Source organism: Gouania willdenowi, chromosome 15, assembly GCF_900634775.1.
Source record: "Gouania willdenowi chromosome 15, fGouWil2.1, whole genome shotgun sequence".
Classification (NCBI taxonomy): Eukaryota; Metazoa; Chordata; class Actinopteri; order Blenniiformes; family Gobiesocidae; genus Gouania; species Gouania willdenowi.
In genome coordinates this window covers 2569643-2594385 of record NC_041058.1, presented here as the reverse complement: position 1 = coordinate 2594385, position 24743 = coordinate 2569643, and the positions used below count along the sequence as shown (strand labels likewise).

At 33.0% G+C, this 24743-nt stretch overlaps 3 protein-coding genes across 7 annotated transcripts; 1 reads left to right on the top strand and 2 right to left on the bottom strand.

The window, feature by feature from the left end:
- Nucleotides 1-1963: 1963 nt before the first annotated feature.
- Nucleotides 1964-11525, bottom strand: supt3h (SPT3 homolog, SAGA and STAGA complex component). 5 transcript variants are annotated; one of them, XM_028469391.1, is made up of 13 exons: nucleotides 11441-11504; nucleotides 11241-11339; nucleotides 9948-10065; nucleotides 7734-7818; nucleotides 6812-6898; nucleotides 6647-6740; nucleotides 5996-6144; nucleotides 5850-5925; nucleotides 4474-4586; nucleotides 3842-3946; nucleotides 3583-3711; nucleotides 2150-2239; nucleotides 1964-2077 (listed from the first exon to the last, which is right to left on the bottom strand). In XM_028469391.1, the coding sequence occupies exons 3-13, from the start codon at nucleotides 10037-10039 to the stop codon at nucleotides 2036-2038; spliced, it is 1062 nt and encodes a 353-aa protein (XP_028325192.1). In that variant the 5' UTR covers nucleotides 10040-10065; nucleotides 11241-11339; nucleotides 11441-11504; the 3' UTR covers nucleotides 1964-2035. The 5 variants fall into 5 exon arrangements, with proteins under 5 accessions (XP_028325192.1, XP_028325191.1, XP_028325190.1 ...); XM_028469390.1 differs by having other exon boundaries at nucleotides 9948-10043; XM_028469389.1 differs by having other exon boundaries at nucleotides 9948-10043; nucleotides 11241-11295.
- Nucleotides 8316-15934, top strand: runx2a (RUNX family transcription factor 2a). Its single transcript, XM_028469395.1, has 7 exons — nucleotides 8316-8387; nucleotides 9788-9842; nucleotides 12725-12915; nucleotides 13860-14019; nucleotides 14190-14294; nucleotides 14378-14452; nucleotides 15615-15934. Exons 2-7 carry the CDS (start codon nucleotides 9794-9796, stop codon nucleotides 15932-15934), a joined length of 900 nt encoding a protein of 299 aa, XP_028325196.1. The 5' UTR covers nucleotides 8316-8387; nucleotides 9788-9793.
- Nucleotides 15935-16776: 842 nt separating this feature from the next.
- LOC114477204 (follistatin-related protein 1-like) lies at nucleotides 16777-23659 on the bottom strand. The gene is made up of 10 exons (XM_028469394.1): nucleotides 23528-23659; nucleotides 23344-23445; nucleotides 21044-21127; nucleotides 20036-20165; nucleotides 19152-19181; nucleotides 18920-19050; nucleotides 18036-18154; nucleotides 17731-17843; nucleotides 16983-17093; nucleotides 16777-16896 (listed from the first exon to the last, which is right to left on the bottom strand). Exons 2-10 carry the CDS (start codon nucleotides 23443-23445, stop codon nucleotides 16787-16789), a joined length of 930 nt encoding a protein of 309 aa, XP_028325195.1. The 5' UTR covers nucleotides 23528-23659; the 3' UTR covers nucleotides 16777-16786.
- Nucleotides 23660-24743: the final 1084 nt, after the last annotated feature.

The window sequence follows — 24743 nt, the reverse complement described above, 5'->3', positions numbered from 1 at the left end:
AGGCTATAGTAAGGCATAAAAAATTTTTATTTTTTATTTTTTATTTTTTCTAGACAAGGTTATAATAAGACCCTAAAAACTAGTGCAAATATGATAATCACACTTAAACTGGGGTTAAAAAGTATTAAAGCATGAAAAACAAGAAAAATTTGAAAATGCCCCAAATCGGAAATAAGGCTATAGTAAGGCATTAAAATTGAAAAATTTTGAAATTTTTTTTTTTTTTAGATAAGGTTATATTAAGACTCTAAACACTAGTGCAAATATGATAAACACACTTAAACTGGGGTTAAAAAGTATTAAAGCATGAAAAACAAGAATAATTTGAAAATGCCCCAAATCAAAAATAAGGCTATAGTCAGGCATAAAATTGAAAAATTTTGAAATGTTTTTTTTTTTAGATAAGGTTTTTTAAGACTCTAATCACTAGTGCAATTATGATGAACACACTTCAACTGGGGTTAAAACGCAGTAAGGCATGAAAAATGGAATATTTTGAAATACAACCAAAATCGGAGGTAAGGCTATAGTAAGGCATAAAAATTGAAAAATTTTGAAATGTTTTTTTTTTTAGATAAGGTTTTTTAAGACTCTAATCACTAGTGAAAATATGATGAACACACTTAAACTGGGGATAAAAAGTATTAAAGCATGAAAAACAAGAAAAATTTGAAAATGCCCCAAATCGGAAATAAGGCTATAGTAAGGCATTAAAATTGAAAAATTTTGAAATTTTTTTTTTTTTTTTAGATAAGGTTATATGAAGACTCTAAACACTAGTGCAAATATGATAAACACACTTAAACTGGGGTTAAAAAGTATTAAAGCATGAAAAACAAGAATAATTTGAAAATGCCCCAAATCAGAAATAAGGCTATAGTAAGGCATAAAATAGAAAAATTTTGAAATGTTTTTTTTTTTAGATAAGGTTTTTTAAGACTCTAATCACTAGTGAAAATATGATGAACACACTTAAACTGGGGATAAAAAAGTATTAAAGCATGAAAAACAAGAAAAATTTGAAAATGCCCCAAATCGGAAATAAGGCTATAGTAAGGCATTAAAATTGAAAAATTTTGAAATTTTTTTTTTTTTTTTTTTTTAGATAAGGTTATATTAAGACTCTAAACACTAGTGCAAATATGATAAACACACTTAAACTGGAGTTAAAAAGTATTAAAGCATGAAAAACAAGAAAAATTTGAAAATGCCCCAAATCAGAAATAAGGCTATAGTCAGGCATAAAATTGAAAAATTTTGAAATGTTTTTTTTTTTTAGATAAGGTTTTTTAAGACTCTAATCACTAGTGCAAATATGATGAACACACTTCAACTGGGGTTAAAACGCAGTAAGGCATGAAAAATGGAATATTTTGAAATACAACCAAAATCGGAGGTAAGGCTATAGTAAGGCATAAAAATTTTGAAATTTTCTTTTTTTTTAGATAAGGTTATATTAAAGCATGAAAAACAAGAAAAATTTGAAAATGCCACAAATCGGAAATAAGGCTATAGTAAGGCATAAAAATTTAATTTTTTTTATTTTTATTTATTTTTTGTTAGGCTATCATAGGACCCAAAAAACTATTTTAAATATGATGAACACACTGAAACTTGTGTTAAAACGCAGTAAGACATAAAAATTTAGATATTTTTCAAATTAATTTTTTTTGGAAGTAAGGCTATAGTAAAATAAAATTCTTAAAAACTTTTTTCTTTTTAGAGGTAAGGCTATAGTAAGGCATAAAAATAGAAATATTTAAAAAAAAAAAAACAATTTCAGAGGTCGAGAAAAACATCCTAACGTCATCCGCTTACAATGTCACAAGCTGCGTTGTGAGCATGCTCAGTAGGCTGTTTTTGTTGTTTTGCTTTAAGTGACCAATAAAGTTAATTTACTACAGTGCTGTCGAGTGAGTGACTTGTCGTGTGGATGTGTACAAATGAAGAAAAAAACAACAGATTTATTTAAAAAATAAACTCTTTATTGTTGGCATGGAAACAGAAACTAAGCAATGTTTCATGTCAAACGCCGTCAGCATGTGAGAAGAGCCATTCCACTCCGGCAGTAAACATTCTGAAACAGAGAAAATGTGAATATTTATGTATTTTATTATTTTAAAAGCGAGGATAAATCAACACTATTTACTGTGTGTCTGTAGTTGTATCTCCTCATGGCTTCTCTGATATGAAGTGGCTGAATGGCTCCACTAGGGGGCTCCACTGTGGCTGGAGAACTCTGGAAAAATAGCATATTCATGACAGTCTGGATAAAATATACCTGTAAAAAATTTGAATGTATTTTCTGAGGTAAGGCAAAAAAACTTGAAACGCCTCAAAACGGAGGCAAGGCTATAGTAAGACATAAAAATTGAAATATTTTTGAAAAAAGAAAAATTTAGAGGTACAGTATAAAAACAAAATTATTTTTTAAAAAAACATTTATTAGAGGCAAGGCAATATATAGTAAGGCAAAAAAATTAAGTTTTTGAAAAAAAAAAATCTTTTTTAAAGACAAGGCTATAGTAAGGGATAAAAATGGAAATATTTTAGAAAAAATGTTTTAGAGGTAAGGCTATAGTAAGACAAAAATTTAAAAATTTTGGAAAACATTTTTTCAGTGGTAAAGCTATAGTAAGACATATAAATTGAATTTTTTTTTAATTTTAGAGGTAAGACAAAAATAAAACTATTTTTGAAAAAACTTTTTTTTTTTTAGAGGTAAGGCTATAGTAAAAAAACTGGAGGCAAGACTATAGTAAAGCATAAAAAAATATATTTTTGAAAAACTTTTTTTTAGAAATAAGGCTTTATTAAGGCATACAAATATTTTTGAAAAACAAATTTGGAGGCATAAAAATTGAAATATTTTTGAAAAACAAATTTTAGAGGTAAGGCTATAATAAGACATAAAAATGGAATTATTTAAAAAAAAAAAAAAAAAATTGGTGGTAAGGCTATATATAGTAAGACATAAAAATGGAAATATTTTTGAAAAAAAAAGTATTTTAGAAGTAAGGCTATAGTAAGGACTAAAAAAAGTTTTTGAAAACATTTTTTTTCGGGAAGTAAGGCCAGTAAGACAAATATTGAAATATTAAAAGAAAAAAAAAAGAGGCAAGGCTATGTAGTAAGACATAAAATTTGAAATATTTTTTAAAAAATAGGCATAAAAATAAAAATACTTTTGAAGAAAAAATTTGGGAGGTAAGGCTATAGTTAGGCATAAATTAGAAATATTTTGGAAAAGAAAATTTTGGAGGTAAGGCTATAGTGAGGGAAAAAATTGGGCAAAAAAAATTCAAACGCCTCAAAACGTAGGTAAGGCTATAGTAAGGCATAAAAATGAAAACAAATTAGATTTTTTTTCTTCTGAGATAACTCAATAGTAAGGGACATAAAATAATAATAATTGGCTGGAGAGCTCTAGCAAAAAACAAAAACTACAAAGTTTACAAACAGTTTTTACGCAAACTAAACTTCTGAGATAAGGCTATCATTGCATATTTCTTTAAAAATAATTATTCCTTCATTTATAATAATAAACAACTAGTTACTATCTTTCTGTTCTTGTTGATTCACCTTTTTGCGTTTCCGTTGTCGTGAACGGCCGTCCAAGCTGCCGTTACCTTGGAGGAGGGGCTTAGAGGACTGGGAGGAGCTTGGAGTAGAAGGGGGCGTGGCCTCAGGTGAGTCTGGATCCTTTTTCACCTGATATTGAAAGAGAAGGAGAAAAAATCCTGTCGGTACAGTGAAGTCAAATCAGTGTGTGTGTGTGCCTCAGAGTGTGTGTGTCTCAGAGAGTGTGTGTGTGTGCCTCAGAGTGTGTGTGTGTGCGTGCCTCAGTGTGTGTGTTGTAGTGAATGTGGCTCGCTGAGATCACGTGGCTGATGGGATTCGTCTTCGCCGTCATTTCCTGCTTCACCAACAACGACAGGTCGACAATCTGCAGTAAATAAAACAAATATATGAATTAAAAAAGTCTGTTATAAGTAAAAATATATTATTAGAAAATTATAGCATATTTATACATTAATACATTTTAAGAATATATAAAAAATTGAAAATAAACTAAGTAGAATTAAATAAACTAAGCAAATTCTTACAATAAATTAAAAATACATAAAATGTAGTGAACATTTCTTAAAAAAAACAACAATCATAAAATTTGATTAAAAATGTTTATTAAGATACATTTCACTTGATTTTTTTAAAAACTTTTTTGTACATTTTTATGTATCTTTTAAATTACACATTTCTGTAATTTTGTATTATTTTTTGACAAAATTGTATAAAATTGTATGACAGATTTCTTTGTTTTAATTTATTGAAATAATTTGCAATATTTAATAATACATAAATATGCTACAATATTATAATAACATTTCTATTCACAGCCAACTTTAATGTATTTTTTTTCTCAAACTATTTATGTGAGATGAACAAAGACATCATTGTGATGTAACTCCAGACCTGAGCCACCGTCTCATAGGCGAGGTATGAGAGGATCTCCATGGCGATGCTGTTGGGTTTGATCTCCAAGCTGCTGCAGTCCAGCCAATCACGGAACTTAGAGGCTTTCTTTGCTGCTCACAAAACAAACAAACAAACAAACAAACAAACAGTGAGCTCAGTTATGAACTAGTGAAACAATACAAAACCTCTAACACAGGGGTTCCCAACCTTGGGGTCAGGACCCCGGTTGGGGTCGTGAGACACTGGGAGGGGGGTCTCCAGATGCCTTTAAGAAAATAAGAATATTTTCTCAACAATTTGAGGCAATTTTTGCTCTTTATTAAACCCTTTTTCTGCAACTACACCAAACTCGCCAAGATTTTAACTGGGGGGGGCTGACTTTAGCAATAACTAAGACTCATCGCGCGGGCGGCATCTTTAAAGGGTGATCTGGGGCACTGTGGGGGGCTCGGTCGGTGCCTCTCCTTGGTGCCCTAGGCCACTTGGGATGTGGTCGTTGTTCCTGGACAGGCTGCTTCTGGTGCTGCTTCTATTCAGGGTCCTTCTGGCCTGGGGTCCGGTCCTTGTTGGCTCTGGGCCCGCCGGCGGGCGCACACCGGCTGCCCGTTCGGCGCGGCTCTGCTCTGCTAGGGTCTCGGGCGGGGGGCTTTCTGGGACCTCCCCTCGGGTGGTTGGGTTGGGAGGTGGATATTGGCGTGGGGCCTTGGGGTTGGGGGTTGGAGTCGCTGGGTCCAAAACATGCATTGTTGTCTTAAAAAGATTGAATTTCTTCCTATTTTAATGCATTTTTGCAACATTACTCCCATTTCTGACACTTTTCCATCAAATTTTAATACCTTTTCTGCACATTTTTTCCACTTTCAAAACATTTTCAGCACTTAAAAACCATTTCCACCACTTTTTCACCTAATATCACATATGTTGACCCATTATTGTCCCTTTTAACCTCTTTTCACCATATTTCATGCTTATTTTTGGCCAATTTAACCACATTCATGATTTGCCATTCCGATTATTTGTCAGTTTAAACTAATTGTTCCAAAAGTGACATTTTAAACTCGTTTTTTTTTTTTTTTTTTTTACCAGTTTTTCTGTTTATTTTTGCCCACTCTAAGTTGCAACCAATTTCTATGGTTTTTAAAATTCCATTTCACCACCTTTTCCACCATTTTTGGTCAATTTTAACCCATTTCATTTCTGATTAAAACAAAGATTCACATGTTTAAGATGACTTTATACAATGGTGCAAAAAATGGATAACAGTGAATATTATCCAGATAAATAATTAAATGTGGTTATCTGGGACCTTTATTTTGGGGGTCACGGGGCTGAAAAGGTTGCGAACCACTGCTTTAACTGAAGCACCTTCTCACCAAAGCTGAGCTGTCGACTCTCACAGAACTCTGAGTACTGAGCTGGGTCCATGGTCCTGGTGTGACGCTCCAAACGCTGAAGAACAAACACAGGTTAGTGACCATCATGTTGGTTAACAGAGACGCAACCAAAGCTCCTCCCTCACCTCCATCCTTTCCTGCTTCACCACATCCACTTCCTGTCTCTCAGCCAATGACAGAAGCTCACCCGTCTGATCCATCCACGTGAGGAAATCCTGAGCCAATCTCTGTCTGCGTGGGACTCCGCCCACATTAGAACCGGCAGCACCGCGGTCTGAGAACAGAGACACACAAAGGTTTCACTTCACCACGTTTTTTTTTCTAGACATTCTGTGTGTTTTCTCCTTTTTTATATATTTCTGTTGTTGATAGGGGGTTATCTGAAGGAATTTTATGTGTTTTTCTGACCTTTTTTGTCATTTAAGTTCTAATTATACTCCTTTTTGTTTTTCAGTTTGTGTTTAAAGCCATTTTGTGCATTTCTATTGTTGTTTTGTATAATTTTGAAGTCATTTTGTGTATTTTCCTTGTTGGTCTGTAGCTTTTGTAGTTACGTTGAGTATTGTTCTTGTCATTTTGTTTGTTAATATGTATTATTCTGTGTATTTTTCTTTCAATTTGTGTATTTTTTTGAGTGATTTTGTGAACTTTTCTTGTCGTGTAGTGTGTTTCTGGAGTTATTTTGTGTATTCTTTCTTTTCTTTTAGTGTTTTTAAAACACATTATAGGACATGATAGAAAATAGGAGAAAAAGATAAAAAATAAACTTAATTTACCTTCTAAAGGTGATTCTTCCTCATCCAGGCTTTTCAACACCTTGGCTTTATAATCTCTGAACTGAAGGTATTTCAGCAGCCGCACCAATTTCCTCTGCACATTCCAGCAGAAAATACATTTAATTATCCAAACTCGAACTGTAAACATGGAATAAAACAAGTTACCTTGTCCCTCCTCATCAGGAAGAGAATGTCCTCGGCTGAAATGACTCTGGAGCCTCGTAGGGCCGCGCCTTCACAGGCCTGATGGAGCTGAGACAGCAGCCAATCAGCACACAGGATAGATTCAATAATCATTAAAAACTATGACAGCATTTTGGAGTCATGTTTGAAAAATATCAAAATAATATCTTTACAGCATTTTGAATTTTGCAAAAACAGCATTTTCAAGCATCAGTTTTCCACTTATGGAACCAATAAATCATTATTATAAACAAATTATAAACATCTCCATGCTGTCTATGTGCAATCTGTGTATTTTAGTTTATATCTCATTTATTTTTATTTTTTTGTTGTTGTTTAGATTGTTTTTCTTCAATTGTGTATCTTTGTTCTCATTTTGTGTGTTTTGGTGTCATTAATTATAGTTTTTCTCTCATTTTGTGTGTTTTGGTGTCATTAATTATAGTTTTTCTCTCAATTTGTGTGTTTTTGGAGTCCTTTAGTATAGTTTATCCCTCATTTAGTGTGTTTTTTCGTGTAATTTTTGTGTATTTCTATACGCTTTTTTAAAGTATTTGTAATTCTGCTAAAAAAAAATCATTTTTAAGCAGCGGTTTTTAACTTATGGAGCCATTAAATCATTATCAGAAATAAATGATCAACATTTTCATGCTGTCTATGTGCAATCTGTGTATTTTCAGATTTTTGTCTTAATAACTGAATTTTTAACAGCCGCTGTCTGGTTTTACCTAAAATTCTCCTTCACAGGGCGAGGAGCTCAAAGTAGAGTTGTGTTTTTCCATCATTTTGTGTAATTTTGATGTATTTTTAACGTCATTCATTATAAATTATCACTCAATTAGTGTGTTTTTGGCATCATTTTGTGTGTTCTTTGTGTCCTTTTGTGTGTTTTGGTGTGCGTTACCATTGTTATGAGCTGTGTGTGCACAATGTCCTCCACCAGAGCGGCCGTCTCATGCAGAGGCCGGCGAGCGTCTCCCAGAGCAAACCTGAAACACACACACACACACACACACACACACACACACACTTATACTGATGTGTGTCACATGACCCAGGGTTTGAAGGAGGAAAAATAAAGATCTAAACCCCACAAACTGATCACACACACACACACACACAGAGAGTTGTTACAAATGTTGAACTCTGGTTGGATGTCGGTTTCTTTGTCTCACACACAAAAGGTCAAAGGCTGTACAAACACACACACACACACACACACCGACACACTGACCACAATTTGGCCAATCATAGATTTGCATCCAGAGAGGCCACTTCCATGATGGTACCAAAGCCACATCCTGCAGCTCCTTCCTTCTCCCATCATTTCTCTTCTGTCATGTCTTTTCTTTTCTCTGTCACACACACACACACACCTGACACCCACCACCCGCCGTCCTCTCGCCCTGCGCTGTGATTGGCTGCCTGTACGACTGGTTTTGGTTTGGGGTTGTGGGCAGATCAGCCTCAGGTTCAGAGGTTTGGGCTCAGCCGTCAGCGTTGGTTTGTAGGGGTTTTTTTTGGGTTACGGCTTCTGTGACCGCCGACATTAAACTTGGTGAGTACCACAAACACACACAAACACACACACTTAATCTAATTCATATAAACCACAAAACTTGTAAAGACTGGATGCAGTTTCTTTAATCTCTGCAGGCAAAAATAATCACAATAATAGTGTGTTTATGTGCATTGTATTGTATTAGTGTGTGTTTATTTAATTAAAATATGCTCCTAAACCAGTGAAGTTGTTTTATTAGCCAAAAGTGCAAAAACCAAATATTTATACACATTCATTAAGGATTATTTATTGATTTGTCATGATTATGAACATGTTTTAGCCTGAATGAAATTAAATAATAATTAATTATTAACTTCTGTTGATAAAATATGTATTTATTCTGCCTTATATTTGCATATCTTACATCAGGAGTCATTTATTAACCAACAATATTAAGGCTTTTGTACATTAATGTAATCAATTAGTGTTTGTCAAAGAAACTTTGGACCCTCTAATACAAAAATGTTTTTTTTGTTTGTTTTTTAAGAAACAATAATCCATTGTATTTAAAATGTCAATTAAAATGTATTTAAATATATAAATCTAAATAAAAATGTAACTGAATTATTCCATTTTACTATAACACAATTTATATTCTTACAGTTCTTTACTTTTTAGTTTTCAGAGTTCATTCACACATTTTCCCCATCATTTTATAAACATATTTTTTTTACTAAAACACTGAAAAAATAAATAAATAAAATTCTAATTACAATTTTAAACTAAAACCTCTAAAAAAAAAATTGGTGGAAGATAAAAAAAAAAATGTAACCTGTTATGTTAAATGCAATATACCATTTTCATTTATGAATATTGTTGTTATTGTCACATGTGGTCTCTCTAAATGGATAATTGTATTTGACAATTGAAAATTGCCAAATACATTGTTCTCGTAGGAGTTCTTATTTTTTTCAAGTGTCAAAAACCACAATTTTCTATATCTCTATGAATATTTATCGTACAAGTTTGATGCTTACATTTATGAAAAGCTCATCTCAAGTACAGTATTTTATTTAATTTGACCAAAGCTGTACAACCTACCAGTAAAAAGATCAGTAGGGGTCAAAGTTCATGACATCACAAAAAAAAAATATATATATATATATATATATATATAACTTTTTTCTCTACAACTTGGCACAGATTGAGATCCAATGCTCAGACTGGTACCATTGAACAACATCTGCTTTCAAGGTCATATTTAAGGTCATGGTCAGTTTTTCCTGCATTATTACTTTCAATTTAATTAGTGAAAAAGAACAAACTTGTCAACAAATCCAGATACAGGTTGTGATTTTTGCCAATTTTTTAAATTTTCAAATACCAAAATACATATTTGTCTTGTAAATAAAGGTCTTGTCTAGTTCTTGTTGTTATTGTTGTTGTTTGTTAAACAGGCTCCAATGGCTTCCAACAGTCTGTTCAGCAGCACCAGTCCCATGGTCTACTGGGGTGAGAGTGTGTGTGTGTGTGCGTGTGCGTGTGCGTGTGTGTGTGTGTGTGTGTGTGTGTGTGTGTGTGTGTGTGTGTGTGTGTGTGTGTGTGTGTGTGTCTCACATCATGCTCTGTATCTCTGGGATGAAACTGGTCCTGTTAACCTGGCGTTCTTTAGAGACGGAGGAGGCCATAGGAGAACTCATCACCACCATTCACCTGAATAATGGGATAAAACAACCTTTTTTACTTTTTTAGACGCTGCCTTTAAAACACGTGAGGTTCATGAAATCTGGTAAAGTTTATTGCATTCAGTCATGATAGGTTCCAATATTTCAAGCAGCCAGTGTTGAACTCCTTTTAATCCCAGTACTGAGGCCACAAACAGCTGTATTTACCTGGAGTTTCACTATTTTCAGTTAATGAGGAAAAATATAAACCGTATTTTCAATTGACTGAGGTGCAAAGCATTAAGTAACAAATGTCCCAAACAATATATATATATATATATATATACATGTGTTTTTGTTGTTGTTTTGTGTGTTTTTCTGTAATTTTGTGTTTTTGGCATCATTTAGTATAGTTTATCCCTCATTTTGTGTTTTTTAGTTTATTTTTCTCCCATTTTGTGTATTTTCGTTGTTGTTTTGTGTGTTTTTTGGTGTCATTTAATACATTTATCTCTCATTTAGTGTATTTTTGTTTGTTTTTTTTTCTCAGATTGTGTGTTTTTGCTGTGACTGTGTATTTTTTGTGTCATTTAGTATAGTTTATCCCTCATTTTGTGCATTTCTGTTGTTTAGTTAGTTTTTCTCTCATTTTGTGTGTTTTTTGTGTCATTTAGTATAATTTATACCTCATTTTGTGTTTTTAAGTTAGTTTTTCTCCCATTTTGTGTGGTTTTGGTGTCATGTTGTGTATTTCTGTTGTCGTTTTGCGTTTTTGGCGTCAGTTAGTATATTTATCTCTCATTTAGGGTGTTTTCATTGTTGTTTTGTTTGCTTTTCGCTCATTTTGTGTTAATGTCATAATTTTTATGTGATTGCTGTGTTATGTAGCAAATTTTTCTCTCATTTTGTGTGTCACTACGTATATTTTTCGCTGATTTGTTGTTTTAGTTGCGTGCCTTTTTGTCGTTCATGTTTTTTGTTATCATTATATACATATTTTAGTCATTTGAACCTCCTTAAACTCCTGTAGGGGGTCATAATGTTATGGCTGGTCGGTATGTAGGTCGAATTGTTACAGGCAACACAACAATAAACAATAAACAATAGACTATAGTATAATAGAAGCTAAGCTGAATGCTTAAAATAACAAGATAGCTGAACATATACATCACACTCACACACACACACACGCGCGCGCATATACATACATACATACATGCATGCATACACACACATACATACTCACGCGCGCACACACACAGGTGGTTTGACCACAGTGACTTCCCCTCCGGCAGCAGAATCTGAATAATAATAATACAGCACACAGTGCCCGCCTATTCAAACACTGCGGTGAGACGAACACACGAACACAAAGACTTTTAACACAAAGCGACAAACAACAGGAACTAAAGGAGAAAAAACGACGGGAAACGATTAAAGTTTCACCTGAAATCTGCTCGAATCGGTTCCGCCACTATAGAGAAAAGTCAGTTCGTGGGTTACGTTGTGGTCGCGCTGTGATGACGTCACCTCTCATTTTGTGTGGGAGTTGTAGTTTTTGTTACATAAAAAGAAAAAGAGGCAAAAGACTAACGCACCCTGTTTAAAAGCGGATTTAAATAACATTTTTAAATGATCTGAATAGGAATAAACTCACGAAATTGATAACACATAAACTAATTGGTTAAAAAAAAAAATTTAATAACTCAAGACGCTCTGAAATATATGGAAGCCCATTCCCGCTAGTAAAAAAATAAATAAATAAAACTCGGAAAAGTAAAATGATAATAATAAAAAATTAATTATTAACATAAGTTGGAAATAATAATAGTAATAAAAAATCTAAATCATAATTATGATACATAAAGTCATAATTATGAGATACTAAGTCACAATTATGACTTATGATGTGATTATGACTTATGATATAGCACATTATACTACATTTTTATTAAATTCAATAAAAATGTTGTAATTTCATAAAAAATATATACTACTAAGTTGTGATTAATAAGAATTAATTCCACAATGTCTTGCCATTCATTGAAGAAATTTCCATGTTTATTTTTATTGATTGATTGATTTATTCATTCATTCATTAAATAACATTGTCCGTGTTTTTTTTAATTACATTTTATTTGGTAGGTCTCCTCTAAAATCAAAGTAAATTTCCTGAAAAAAGTTGTCTGAATAGATTAAACCATAACATTATATGGCTATACCAATATTAAACATTTTATTTTCAAAGTAAGACATTTATCATTATTACTGTAAAATACATTTTCAATTTTTTTTAAAGCAAATACACATTTTAAAAAGTCTTTTTTAAAACCACACAAATTATAAAAGGCATATTTACCCAATAGCTATAGTTAACTCTGCAAAATAGCACTTAAATTTAAAAAAATCATTGTCTAAAAATATTTACGTGAAAGCTGTAACGCAAATCCTTTTATAACATTTTTGAATCAGGTCAAAAAATTAACAATATTAGCAACTTTGCAAAAAATACTCAGAGGCCCACTGCCAAAGTTGAAATTAAACTGACATTATAAATTGTAGATTTGGGTGGAATGGCTAATATATGATTTCAAACTGTTCCCTTTCAATTTGTTTTATTTGTAATGTCTGCAAACAATTGATATTGTCTTAATTGTATGTGTTTGTAGGTAGTAGTGCATATTCTACAACATTATATTGATATTTTTCTGTGTGTCTCACTATAAATAGACCCAGTAGTGAAGAGCAGACCCACTCCATCCTCCTGCAGTCGTTCACATTCACAGGACCAGCAGAAGTCCTTCCATCAGTGCAGCACAGCGTTACCCAGAGGCCTGGTTCACACCGACAGCCCCAACTTCCTGTGCAGCAGCCTCCCCCAACACTGGAGGTGTAATAAGACCCTACCCAGAGCTTTTACCGTAAGACACAACATAATAACACACACAATATGAGGAAGGATTTTTAGTTTTTAGTTGTTGCACTTTTATTTATCTATAGAACAAATAACGACTCTTTCAAATACAAATACATTAGGTTTCTCCTTGCATTTGAGGAAAATGTTGCATTTTAAATGAGAGATTAAAAATAATTAATTTTTTGAAATGAAATATCATTTTTTTTATTTCTTATTTTATTCAACAGTAACAATGTGATTCTAAACACACCTAAAAAAAAATCTAAATAAATATGAAATAATATTCACACAATGGTGAAATAGTGAATTATGAAAGTCAATAAAGTTTAAAATTAATAAATAAAAATAATAATAAGGTTGTACAAAACACTTTATTTAAATGTATAATGTAACGTTTCATAAAACTAACATAAAATATTTCTATGGGGTTTTTTTTTCTCATAATGTTGTGATTTAAAAACTGGACAACAAAAGGGAATTCCTTGTAAATTTCTTATAAAGGGAAATACAGAAATGTAGCTTTGTTTAAATTTTAAGAAAGAAAACTTTAATTAGAAATAAAATATCAGTGGGTAGTCAATTTAGTTTAGCTTTTGTAAATTTTTAAAAGTATTTAAGTAAGAATTTCTTTGTCATTTATTGATTCATGTGTGTCAACACAATTTCCTTATATTTTTCGTGCTGCAGGGAACAATTTTCTTTGTGCTGCACGACACAAATTCGTGTCAATTTGCCTGAAATGAATTGCAAACCAATGGGATTCATCTCCTTAACCCTCAGCCTCCTGAATAAAATGTTCTAAATTGTAATTGCATGAAAAAATTCCAATCAATATACATTCATTTCAAAAAGTCGTGTCAGGCTGCACGAAGAAAAATGCAGAAATCGTGTTGGCACGCACACAAAAATGGAAAGGTTTTCTTTTTGTGACAATTTTACGTTGGTCAGGTGGTTGCCCTGGGCAACGACGTCCCTGACGGCGTGGTCGTCACGGTGATGGCGGGAAACGACGACAACACTTCCGCAGAGCTTCGTAACGCCACGGCAACCATGAGGCAAGGCCACGCCCACTTCAACGACCTGCGCTTTATCGGCCGCAGCGGCAGAGGTGGACCAACTGATTGAATTCAATTTAAAAAATCTTATATTAACTGATATTAAATGTATTTATGATATATAAATCTACTTATTAAAGCTCAGTAATATTGTTTTTATTAATGCACGTTAAAATATGGATAGTAGATGAGGGGCTAATGCATAATTTTATTTTATTTTCAGGCAAAAGCTTCACCCTGTCAATAAACGTGCTGACCACGCCCCCTCAGGTCGCCACATTACACAGAGCCATTAAGATAACTGTGGACGGGCCACGCCTACCAAGACGTAAGTCAACAAATAGGACGATGATACGATGGATTTAGTTCTGAAGCTTGGATTTACTTTTGCTTTTTGTTTATATTTTTCAGGACAAAGACAAAAAGAGATGAAATCAGGCATTTTTTATTCGGCAAACAGCAACAGCAACAACACAGCATCATCAGGTAACATCAGCTTAATGCACTAAACAGCTTTTTATAGTTCATAACAGTACTTTTTTTTTAGATTTACTTTAATTAAAAATGAGTTTGCTCTACTAAATCTATGACATGAGGGATATTTTAGTATTCATTCCTGTATTCTGTCAAAGAGAATCTTCAGACAAAGCTGAAAGCTTCACATTTTAAAGAAAAACAATTATCCATGTTACAATATCTTACGTCAAACGTTTAATATTGATTTGAGCAACTGTTTGTTCGTAATAGTGTGATTATTGAACTTTTTTTTTATTATTTAATTTACTTTTTACATGATGTACGCACACAATAATGTTTTCGTTTTTATTACAGGATTTGATTTCAGTCACGTTTTCATTTTTGTCAAAATCTTTAGATCACAAATGAAAAGATGTTTTTCTCATTTCCTAATTTATTTATTTTTTAAAAAAAAGGTAAAAATTGTCCGATCTAAACCTGATGCCAAAATTTGCGAAATTTTTGGCGATTATTAAGTGACCACTGGATATTTTAGTTTTAGTATCAAAAAAATCTAAATGAAGAATTCTGAGAAAAAAGTCACAAATTCTTAGTTTAACGTCAAAATTTCTGAGAAAAAAGTCAAAAATTTTGAGTTTAACATGATAATTCTGAGTTTAAAGTAAAAATTCTGAGTTTATGGTCAAGAAAAAGTCAAACACTCTGAGTTTAACGTCAAAATTCTTAGTTTAAAATCAGAATTCTGAGAAAAAAGTCAAAAATTCTGAGTTTAAAATAAAAATTCTGAGTTCAAAGTCAGAATTCTGAGTTTAAAGTCTAAATTATGAGAAAAAAGTCACAAATTCTGAGTTAAACATCAAACATTCTGAGTTTAACGTCAGAATTTTGAGGTTAAAGTCAAAATTCTGAGTTTAAAGTCAGAATTCTGAGTTAAAGTCAGAATTCTTAGTTTAAAGTCAGAATTCTGATTAATAATAATGAAAAAAAAGTTGGACCTTGTTTTTTTTCAATGTCCTTAATCTTCTTCCGTAGTATTTAACCAATAAAAGCACAAAACATTTACCTATGTATCGTGTTTAGTTTCTGCCTTTGTATATTTATTTAATGTTGTTGTTATTTATAAATACATTAAAATAAATATAAATGCACATGTTTCTCTGTTTTGTTCCAGACTGTAGGTCCCTGTGGACCAGTGAACCCTCCTTCCTGGGTCAGGTGAACTCTCTCTCCTCCACCTTTGCAGCTCCTCCCAGAATGCACCACCTTCCCACTCTGTCCTACTCCGTACAGCCCCCGCCTCCCTACGGCTCCTTCCTGTCCAACCCTCCACCCCCCCTGAGCCACAGTGGAACGTTCCAACCTGGAAATTTCTACTACGGACCGAACCAAAGCGGAGGAGACGAGCGTAACATCGTCACAGCACTGAGCAACTACATAGAAGGGGCGTGTCTTTCTATGAGGGGGGAGGAGCCTGTGTGGAGGCCATACTGACATCACTTTGATTAATTATTCAATTTTTGTGACAATTGTGAAAAATGCAAGATATGCATCAACCATAGGTTTGAGATTGTATGTCATAATGTGAAAATTAAATTATTCAATAAACTGATGATTCAATAAACTTCATGTAAAAGTTTCTTTGTAATTTAAAAAAAATGAGTTTGTTTTTGAGAAAATTGTGGGAAAAAAAGACATCATATGGATTAAGATTTATATGAAAGAGGATTAGGGCAACTGGAAAAAAAGGTCAAAATATATAAATTCTGAGATTGAAGTCAGAATTCTGAGATTAAAGTGAAAAATCCTGAGATTAAAGAAAAACATTCTGAGATTAAATTCTCAGTTTAATTTAAAAAAAATCTGAGTTTAAAGTCTGAATTCGGAGAAACAACTCAAAATTCTGAAATGAAAGTCATAATTCTCAGGAAAAAGAGTCAAAAATTTGATCTTAACATTAGAATTCTGAGTCAGAAGTCAAGATTCTAAGAGTAAAGTGAAAAATCCTGTGATTAAAATTTAGTTTAAAGTCATAGTTCTGAGGAAAAAGTCAAAATTCTGAGATTAAAGTGAAAAATTCTTAGTTTAACTTCAAAATTCAGAGAAAAAAGTCTGGATTCTGAGAAAAAAGTCAAAATTCTGAAAGTGATGTCAGAATTCTGAGGAAAAACAGTCTGAAATTCAATCTTAACATCACAATTCTGAGAAAGAAGTCAAAATCCTGAGATCAAAGTAAAAATATCCTGAGATTAAAGTCAGAATTCTGAGAATTAAGTAAAAATTTCTGAGTTTAAAGTCAGAGTTTTGAGAAAAAAGTAAAAAATTCTGAGTTTACAGCGGGTTGGTCTACAGATTAAGATGCAGAGCGTTGAGTAGAGCTACTCTCCTGCTCCATTCCTCCTCTGTTACTTCTTCCTCTGCTCCATCGTCATCATCATCCTCCACATGTCGCTCTCCTGAAACACACACCATCACATCATTAAGCACACACCTGTGTGTGTGTGTGTGTGTGTGCGTGTGTGTGTGTGTGTGTGTGTGTTACCATTGCAGATCAGCGCAGTGCAGACCCAGTTTCCACAGGCACATACACACTTGTTGCACTGCATCTGAGTTTCGGCGCCGTCTTCGAACACCTCGTCCTCAAGTGCACACTCTACACACACACACACACACACACACACACACACACACACACACACACACACACACACACACACACACACACACACACACACACACACACACACACACACACACACACACAAATGAAACAATCACAAGAAAAAATATAACTAAACCCTGATCAAAGATTTCCATTTTCAGATATTCGGAGTTTTCTTGTGTATTTCTGTTGTCATTTAGCTAATTTCTGTAGTAGTTTTGTGTGTTTTTGGAGTATATATATTTATTTATTTATTTATTTTTAGTGTATTCTTGCTGTTGTTTTTGCTTATTTTAATATAATTTTGTGCGGGGGGCCACATACAATATTAGATCGAGGACCGCATGTGGCCCCCGGGCCGCCAGTTGACTACATCTGATTTAAATTGCCAATAACTTTTTTTTTAGCTATTATATTTTCTTCTTATAACCTTCTTGCCAACCGTTTGAACTCATAAATCAAAATAAACTGTAGATTTACATTTAACATTTAGATTTACATTTAACATTTAGATTTACATTTAACATTTAGATTTGCATTTAACATTTAGATTTACATTTAACATTTAGATTTACATTTAACATTTAGATTTACATTTAACATTTAGATTTTGTGTGTGTGTATTTACTCCTCTCAGGTGGATGGTAGGTGGGGCTTAGACAGTTGATGAACTCGTTTAAACTCAGTTTCCAGTCAGAGTTTTCATCAGAAAGTTCAATCAGAGCGTCGACACACAGAGACCTGAGAGAGATGGACAGGAAGTTAGACTCACTCATGACTCAGCATCAGAGCCTGACACATTTTACATTTAAAAAAGGTTTTTAAGCTATTTAACTAATGGTAAACTTGTTAATCCATGACTTGAATCATCAGTGGCTACTGAACTATTATGTGGGAGAACATGAACGTGAAGCTGAAAAGAGGAGGATAAACCTGAGCAGCAGGTTGGTTTCCACAGCGTGAGAAAAGGTCAGGTTCAGGGTCGTCTCGTCGTGCTTCAGGAAGTGAAGAAACTCCTCAGAGTCCAGATGTGAATCCCCGTCATCGTACGTCTGTCACACAAATAATACATCAGAAAATATTAAGTCACTGAGTCTGTAATAAAATGCTGCAAAATTACATTTTTAAAACCCAAACCAAGATATTATATTTACATTCTCCAGTTAATAGAATGAATCGATGGATCCATTACCATCTCAAATAAAAAACTGTTTAAATATCGACTGATTTTAGTGTAAAACTAAAATTAGCTTCTTAGAAACACAAACAAAGCAGTTGTTATCCATATTAAAAAAAAGAAAGAGAAAAAACATTCAAAATATTAAAGAAAAATAGACAAAACATTTTTTAAATGTTATAGTGATCTATTATTATTATTATTATTTAATAAATTAAGATTTATTTAACTTTGAACTCAAACTGACGATAGAAAAAAAAAAAAGAAAAATAAGGAAAAACAACAACAACAATAAAATAAAATAAAAACTTGGGGGGCAGCATCCCTCTGCTGCATCCAGCCCCTCAGTTTCATTTTGTCTGTACAAAATTACCCCCAAAAAACATACCAAAAAATGCACAAACGGCAACAAAAAGGAATAGAATTAAAAAATAAATAAACAAAAGAACAACAAAAATGAATATAACTACAAATAAAAACGCACAAAAGGACAACAAAAACAAACAAAATTGCAAAAAAATGCACAAGAGAACAGCAAAACAAAAAATAAAATACAAAAATACACACAAAAGGACAACAAAATTACAAAAAATGCATAAAGGCACAACAAAAATACACAAATTTACTCCAAAAATACCACCTGGAAGTACGTCTGCAGCAGGTCGGTGGATGACGAGATGTTTAAGGACAACTGGTCTGATTCCAGTTGTGTGTGAAGCCACTGCATCACTTTGTCCCTCAGCCAATCACGATCAGAGAGGAAACACACCACTAGTGATAAATACATTTAAAAAACACACACACACACACACCATCAGTGACGTGCACCAGCATCAGTAATGATGCTCTGCTTCAGGTTCTCACTGACTCACTCGGGCTCACGTTGGCTTCTTTGGATTGGACTGCAGAATAAAAACAAAGGTTATAAAGTGTGATGCTGAAAAACTCACCCAGTGTTTCATAGCTGACATATTTTCAACATTTAGCTCATTTTTCTTTCAATTGAGATAGAAATTCATCTATATAATTGTTAAAAAATATGTAAACATAAAATAAATGTAAAATCTAAATCTAAATGTAAAATCTAAATCTAAATGTTTAAATCTAAATGTAAAAGTTAAATGTAAAAGTTAAATGTAACTGAAAATGTTAAATTTAAATCTTAAATCTTAAATCTTAAATCTAAATCTAAATGTTGAATCTAAATGTTAATTTCAAATACAATTAACATTTAGATTTACATTTAACATTTAGAGTTACATTTAACGTTTAGATTTAACATTTAGATTCAAATTTAACATTTAGATTTACATTCAACATTTAGACTTAAATTTAACATTTAGATTTACATTTAACATTTAGATTTAGATTTAACATTTAGATTTAGATTTAACATTTAGATCAACATTTAACGTTTAGATTTAATATGTAGATTCAGATTTACCATTTAGAATTTAATTTAACATTTAGAATTTAATTTAACATTTAGATCAACATTTACTATTTAGATTTACATTCAACATTTAGATTTACATTCAACATTTAGATTTACATTTAACATTTTGACTTAGATTTAAAATTTAGATCAACATTTAACTTACATTCAACATTCAACTTTGAACACTTACATTTAACATTTAACATTTACATTTACATTTAACTGTGTGTGTGTGTGTGTGTGTGTGTGTGTGTGTGTGTGTGTGTGTGTGTGTGTGTGTGTGTGTGTGTGTGTGTGTGTGTGTGTGTGTGTACTAACCCAGACACCGTCCTCTGTGCTCTGTGTGTATCTTAGTGTGTGTAACACAGGCGTCTCTGTGCAGCTCACAGTGATTCCTGTAGGATTTTCTGTTACTGCCACAGACCCAGTTCTCTGACGCCTCACACTGCTGCACAGAAGGTTTACCCCAAAAACAGGACAACTGTTATTAATACACAACGTACAATCCTATTAGAATTGCTTATTAAAACAGAAAGATCTGTTGAAAATGCCGTCTGTACCAAATCAACGGAGGCGACGTCAATGTATTAAATAGTGAAAAATAAATAAACTCTAGTATATTACTATTGAAATTAAGTAATACAGATACAGTATGCTTCGTTACTGCTTCATTTCTATGTAGATTTGTGAAATATTTCATTTTTGGACAAATGTGATAGTTCTATGTCTTAATTTAATACTCAGCCAATCTGCTCCATCTGAGACATTTTCACCGTTCACTCATAGGTTTTCACCTTTGTGCACAATTGTGAGTGAAATAAAGCCGTGTCACGTAAAGCGAACAACTCTTCAGTGTAAATGAGATGATAAAACAATGCAATAGGAGCAATCAATTGCACAAAATGCAAAATATCGGCCGATCCGATACAGCCAATCGGATCGGTGTAAAGCCTTGTTTTTATTATCTTTTGGTAAACAATAAAGATGTCGATATCTTGAACTTTTCCTGATTATTTAGAGCAACCAAAAGCAGCACAAATTAGCATTTTAACTGAAAAAGTTGCTAAATGATCTAAAAAGCTGTTAAATGATGTTTACAGACAGTGGGGCCGTGTGACATCATCAATCACATGATTTCAAGATGGAGAAACACAAGCTCTAAAACCGTAAAGTAGTCCCATTTTTAAACATTAATAAAACAAATATGGTACAAAATAATGTGTTTGGTTAGGCATAGATCTTCTAATAAGTACATTTCAAAGATTTTAGGCCCTTTAAGTTCTATTCTTTGGTGCAAACCTCAGATTGTGCGATGAGGAGATTTACCTGCAAACAGCGACACACTGGTTCACCTCCGTCAGTGGATACACACTCTCTTCCTGCACCACAGAATGTACGCGCACACACCGACTCCACAAAAAGAGAAGATAGAGGAAAGAAAGGTGAGTCACATTCTCACTGCATCCATAAAACCATCGAACCCAGCGTTCTGCAACCTGTCATCTCAAAGGAGACATTTGACCTCATCTCACCTGGACTAAAGTCCTTCCGGAGCCAAAAAAATAAAACCTTCTCAATGAAGACAATACAATTATATTGAATAATGTTATGTAAATAAGTTGTTTTTTTTAGTAAATGTATTTGAAGTAAATGTATTGAACACAAAATCATGTCGGTCAACACATGCTAATTGCTAATTCCTTGCCACATATGGAGCATGCATATTTAGACGGTACATTGACAGTTAAACTAATCCGTCCCCAACACAATGAACATCTTTATTTTCTTCCAGAATCACCTTTTAGTTGATTTAGTATCTTCAGTTTAACCACAGGTGCAGGGAACGTTGATGGTCTGTAGATGTTATAGGAGGTGAAGTAGGAAATTTGGCAGATTTATTGCACAACGTGGTTTATTTTTAGGTTCACAAATTGTTATTTCGTGATTTTATTTGGTGTCAGTGTGATTAATCATTAATTACCTCTGTAAGAAAATAGCAATTCTTTATTTCAATACATTTTCTAAAAGCTAAAGGGAGCCATTGCTAAAGAGTCCAAGAGCCACATGAGGCTCCAGAGCCGCAGGTTGAAGACCGCTGACCTAACGGGTGTGTTTCACTCTCCAGATGGTGACCTTTGATCTGCCACTGAGGGGGACACATGTCGCTTTGAATGACAATAACCATGTGTGTGTGTGTGTGTGTGTCCCTCCCTCCCACACACACACATCAGGCAGCTGCACAGCGGTGCTGCATCTGAAAGTCTGAATATATTTATTTCTATTTCTCTGTCGTCTTCATTTAAATCAAACATTTGCTACAAAGTGAGAAAATTGTACGTTTTCATACTCTGGAATGTTTCACATTCCTTTTACGTACAGAACACAAGCTCAAAACTGTCATTTGTATCCATGGAAACATAATAATACACACCTGACAAAGAAAAACAACCCTAATAAAACCAAAAACTCACCGTCTGTAATCATCTGATGTATCATCGCAAAGTTTAATAAAATTCTTAACATTTCCACTTTAAGACCATTTCACTCCTATGGTCATATTAATATATCTATACCACATGTTCCTGTGCACTGGAATGTATAGAATATGTACAGAGACAATAAATCTACATCAACTGTTTGTTGTTTACACCACATTTTATTATAAGCGACACAAGTTTAGGCCGAATAACTGAAAATATGGGAATTTTGTCTTTGTGATCTGAACAAAACTGTATATAATGAGAAACAAAACTGAAAATGTAACTAGAATTAGAAATAGAATATGAATTATAACTTAAATTCACTCAAACAGAATCAGAATTAGAAAATGGCCAAAATTATAATTAAAACTAACAGTGGAAGTAGAATCAGAACTTAATTTATGATAAGAATTAGGAATTAGAAAGGTACTAAAACTAGAAATTACAGGAATTAGAATCAGGACTAAGAATCACAATTGGAACTGGAACTAGAACCAGATCTTTGATTTTGATTTAGAATTAGAATTCAAATTGGAACTTAAGTTCACTCAAACTTCAACAGAATTGGATTTAGAATAGAGCCAAAATAAAAATTGGGACTAGAACTAGAACTAGATTTAAAATTAGAAATAAAATTTAGAGTTGAACTTAGAAATTTGAATTAAAATTTAGAATCTGAGTTAGAATTAGGAATTAGAATGTGAGTTAGAATTAGATGCAATACTGGAATCAAAATTTTAATTAATACTAGAACCAGATCTTGAACTAGAATTAGAATGAAATGGGAAATGGAATTTGAACTATAATAAAACTACAAATAGAATCAGAACTATAATTTGATTATTATTATTTTTTAGATAGAATTAGAATTAGAAATGGAATTGAAATTTGAACTGAAACTGAAACTAATCTGAAAAATAAATTGATCTGAATAAGTGTGATAGATTATAGTCCAGTGTTTCATCAGATAAATCAATTTCACTGTTTGTAAATAATGAGTTTTTACCTCGTTTTTAGTTTCATTTTCAAAAATAAATAAAAAAAAAAATCTACTTTTTTGTACTTTGTGTTCAGTATTTATAAAACACCAGCTTTGTTTCAATGAATGGATGTTGTAAAAACTAGTATATACTTTATAAAACTTACTGTAGTCAGAGGAGAGGAGCGAGCAGGAGGACAGAAGAGAACCATCATCATCATCATCATCATCATCATCATCATCATCATCACCAGAGACAGACTCAGCATCTACACAGGAGATAAAACCAGTTTAATCCTTTAGTTTAAAAGGTATTTCATTAAAGATCCGTAAGCATGGAAACACACATACTTTGTCCACAGGCTGTTGGAGCTGAACGATACAATGAAGGGTCCAGTCAGATCCAAAGAGTTTAGATTCATGTCCAAAAGTGCAGCATGTGTTTCTGCACACGAGCAGCAGAAGTCCAGTCCATCTGATCAGTGAAAACAGCATCTGATTCTGAGCAGCAGCCAATGGGAGGAGGGGGGAGCAGCTGTCCACACACACACACACACACACACACACACTGACATGTTCAGACACCTTTAAACAAATACTTCTGTGGTGATGACATATTGTAAAATGAGGACGAAAGCAGAAAGCTGAACACAGTCGGTTCATTGTGTGATTGTCTGAACAAACCGTAGCCAGAATAAAACACAATGAATGGAAAGTGTAGATTAACAATGCATGACACAGGTCTATTATTATCATTTATGGTGGAAATTAAGGAATTTGTGGAAGACACTAAAGTGAAGGTTGATGCAGAATATGTGATTTTTTAAGGATTTATTTATCACTTTGAACGAAGGTGAACTTTCAAGCCCCATTCATTGCCCCCCCCAAATAATCCTAACAAATAACACATTTTCAAATGTCATACGGAATAAGTAAAAAAAAAAAAATTAAACTATAATCACCTGCATGAAAAAAGTAGTAAAAAATATAGAAAATAAAGAAACATTGTTTGCAATCTGTGACAAAATCTCTATAAAAAACAAGGAATCCACGTCTGTGTGTGTGTGTGTGTGTGTGTGTGTGTGTGTGTGTGTGTGTGTGTGTGTGTGTGTGTGTGTGTGCGTGCGTGCGTGTTCCTCAAATATCTGCAAATCAAGATCAGACTGACCTGAGACTTTCAACATGGCTGCTGGGTGTGCAGAGTCGGATTTGTTTTTATTGCAACAATACCGTTCATTAATTATTTCATAAAATTGACTTAAATGCCGCTTTGCAGAACAGCTCAATGTTGACAGGTAGTCAGGTAACTCAGGATAAACTAAGTTGAAAGCTGCGTAGAATATCTTCAGGAGTGACTGCACAAAGGGCTTTTAAAAATGACTAAAGTGGGTCAAATATCCTGAAAAAAAAAAACACCATATAAATATTGACCAGCAGGTGTCCTCGGTGAGCAACGTTTGTCACTAAAATTAGTAATAATAATAATAGAAAAAATTGTTTTTAGAATTCAACAAACCAAATTTACACACATATATGGTAATCTTTTAAAATATAAATCTATCTATTT

Excerpts from the sequence above, each read along its gene's own strand:
- LOC114477204 (XM_028469394.1), bottom strand. The coding sequence starts at position 23,445 with ATGCTGAGTCTGTCTCTGGTGATGATGATGATGATGATGATGATGATG. Across the intron at positions 20,166-21,043 it reads CAGTGTGTCGCTGTTTGCAG|CAGTGTGAGGCGTCAGAGAA; the intron begins GTAAATCTCCTC and ends CCTTCTGTGCAG. Across the intron at positions 18,155-18,919 it reads TGCTGCAGACGTACTTCCAG|ACGTACGATGACGGGGATTC; the intron begins GTGGTATTTTTG and ends TTTGTGTGACAG.
- runx2a (XM_028469395.1), top strand. The coding sequence starts at position 9,794 with ATGGCTTCCAACAGTCTGTTCAGCAGCACCAGTCCCATGGTCTACTGG. Across the intron at positions 14,295-14,377 it reads CGGGCCACGCCTACCAAGAC|GACAAAGACAAAAAGAGATG; the intron begins GTAAGTCAACAA and ends TATATTTTTCAG. Across the intron at positions 14,453-15,614 it reads CAACAACACAGCATCATCAG|ACTGTAGGTCCCTGTGGACC; the intron begins GTAACATCAGCT and ends GTTTTGTTCCAG.
- supt3h (XM_028469388.1), bottom strand. The coding sequence starts at position 10,039 with ATGGTGGTGATGAGTTCTCCTATGGCCTCCTCCGTCTCTAAAGAACGC. Across the intron at positions 7,819-9,947 it reads CCAGAGATACAGAGCATGAT|GTTTGCTCTGGGAGACGCTC; the intron begins GTGAGACACACA and ends TGTGTGTTTCAG. Across the intron at positions 6,145-6,646 it reads GGAAGAATCACCTTTAGAAG|ACCGCGGTGCTGCCGGTTCT; the intron begins GTAAATTAAGTT and ends CTCTGTTCTCAG.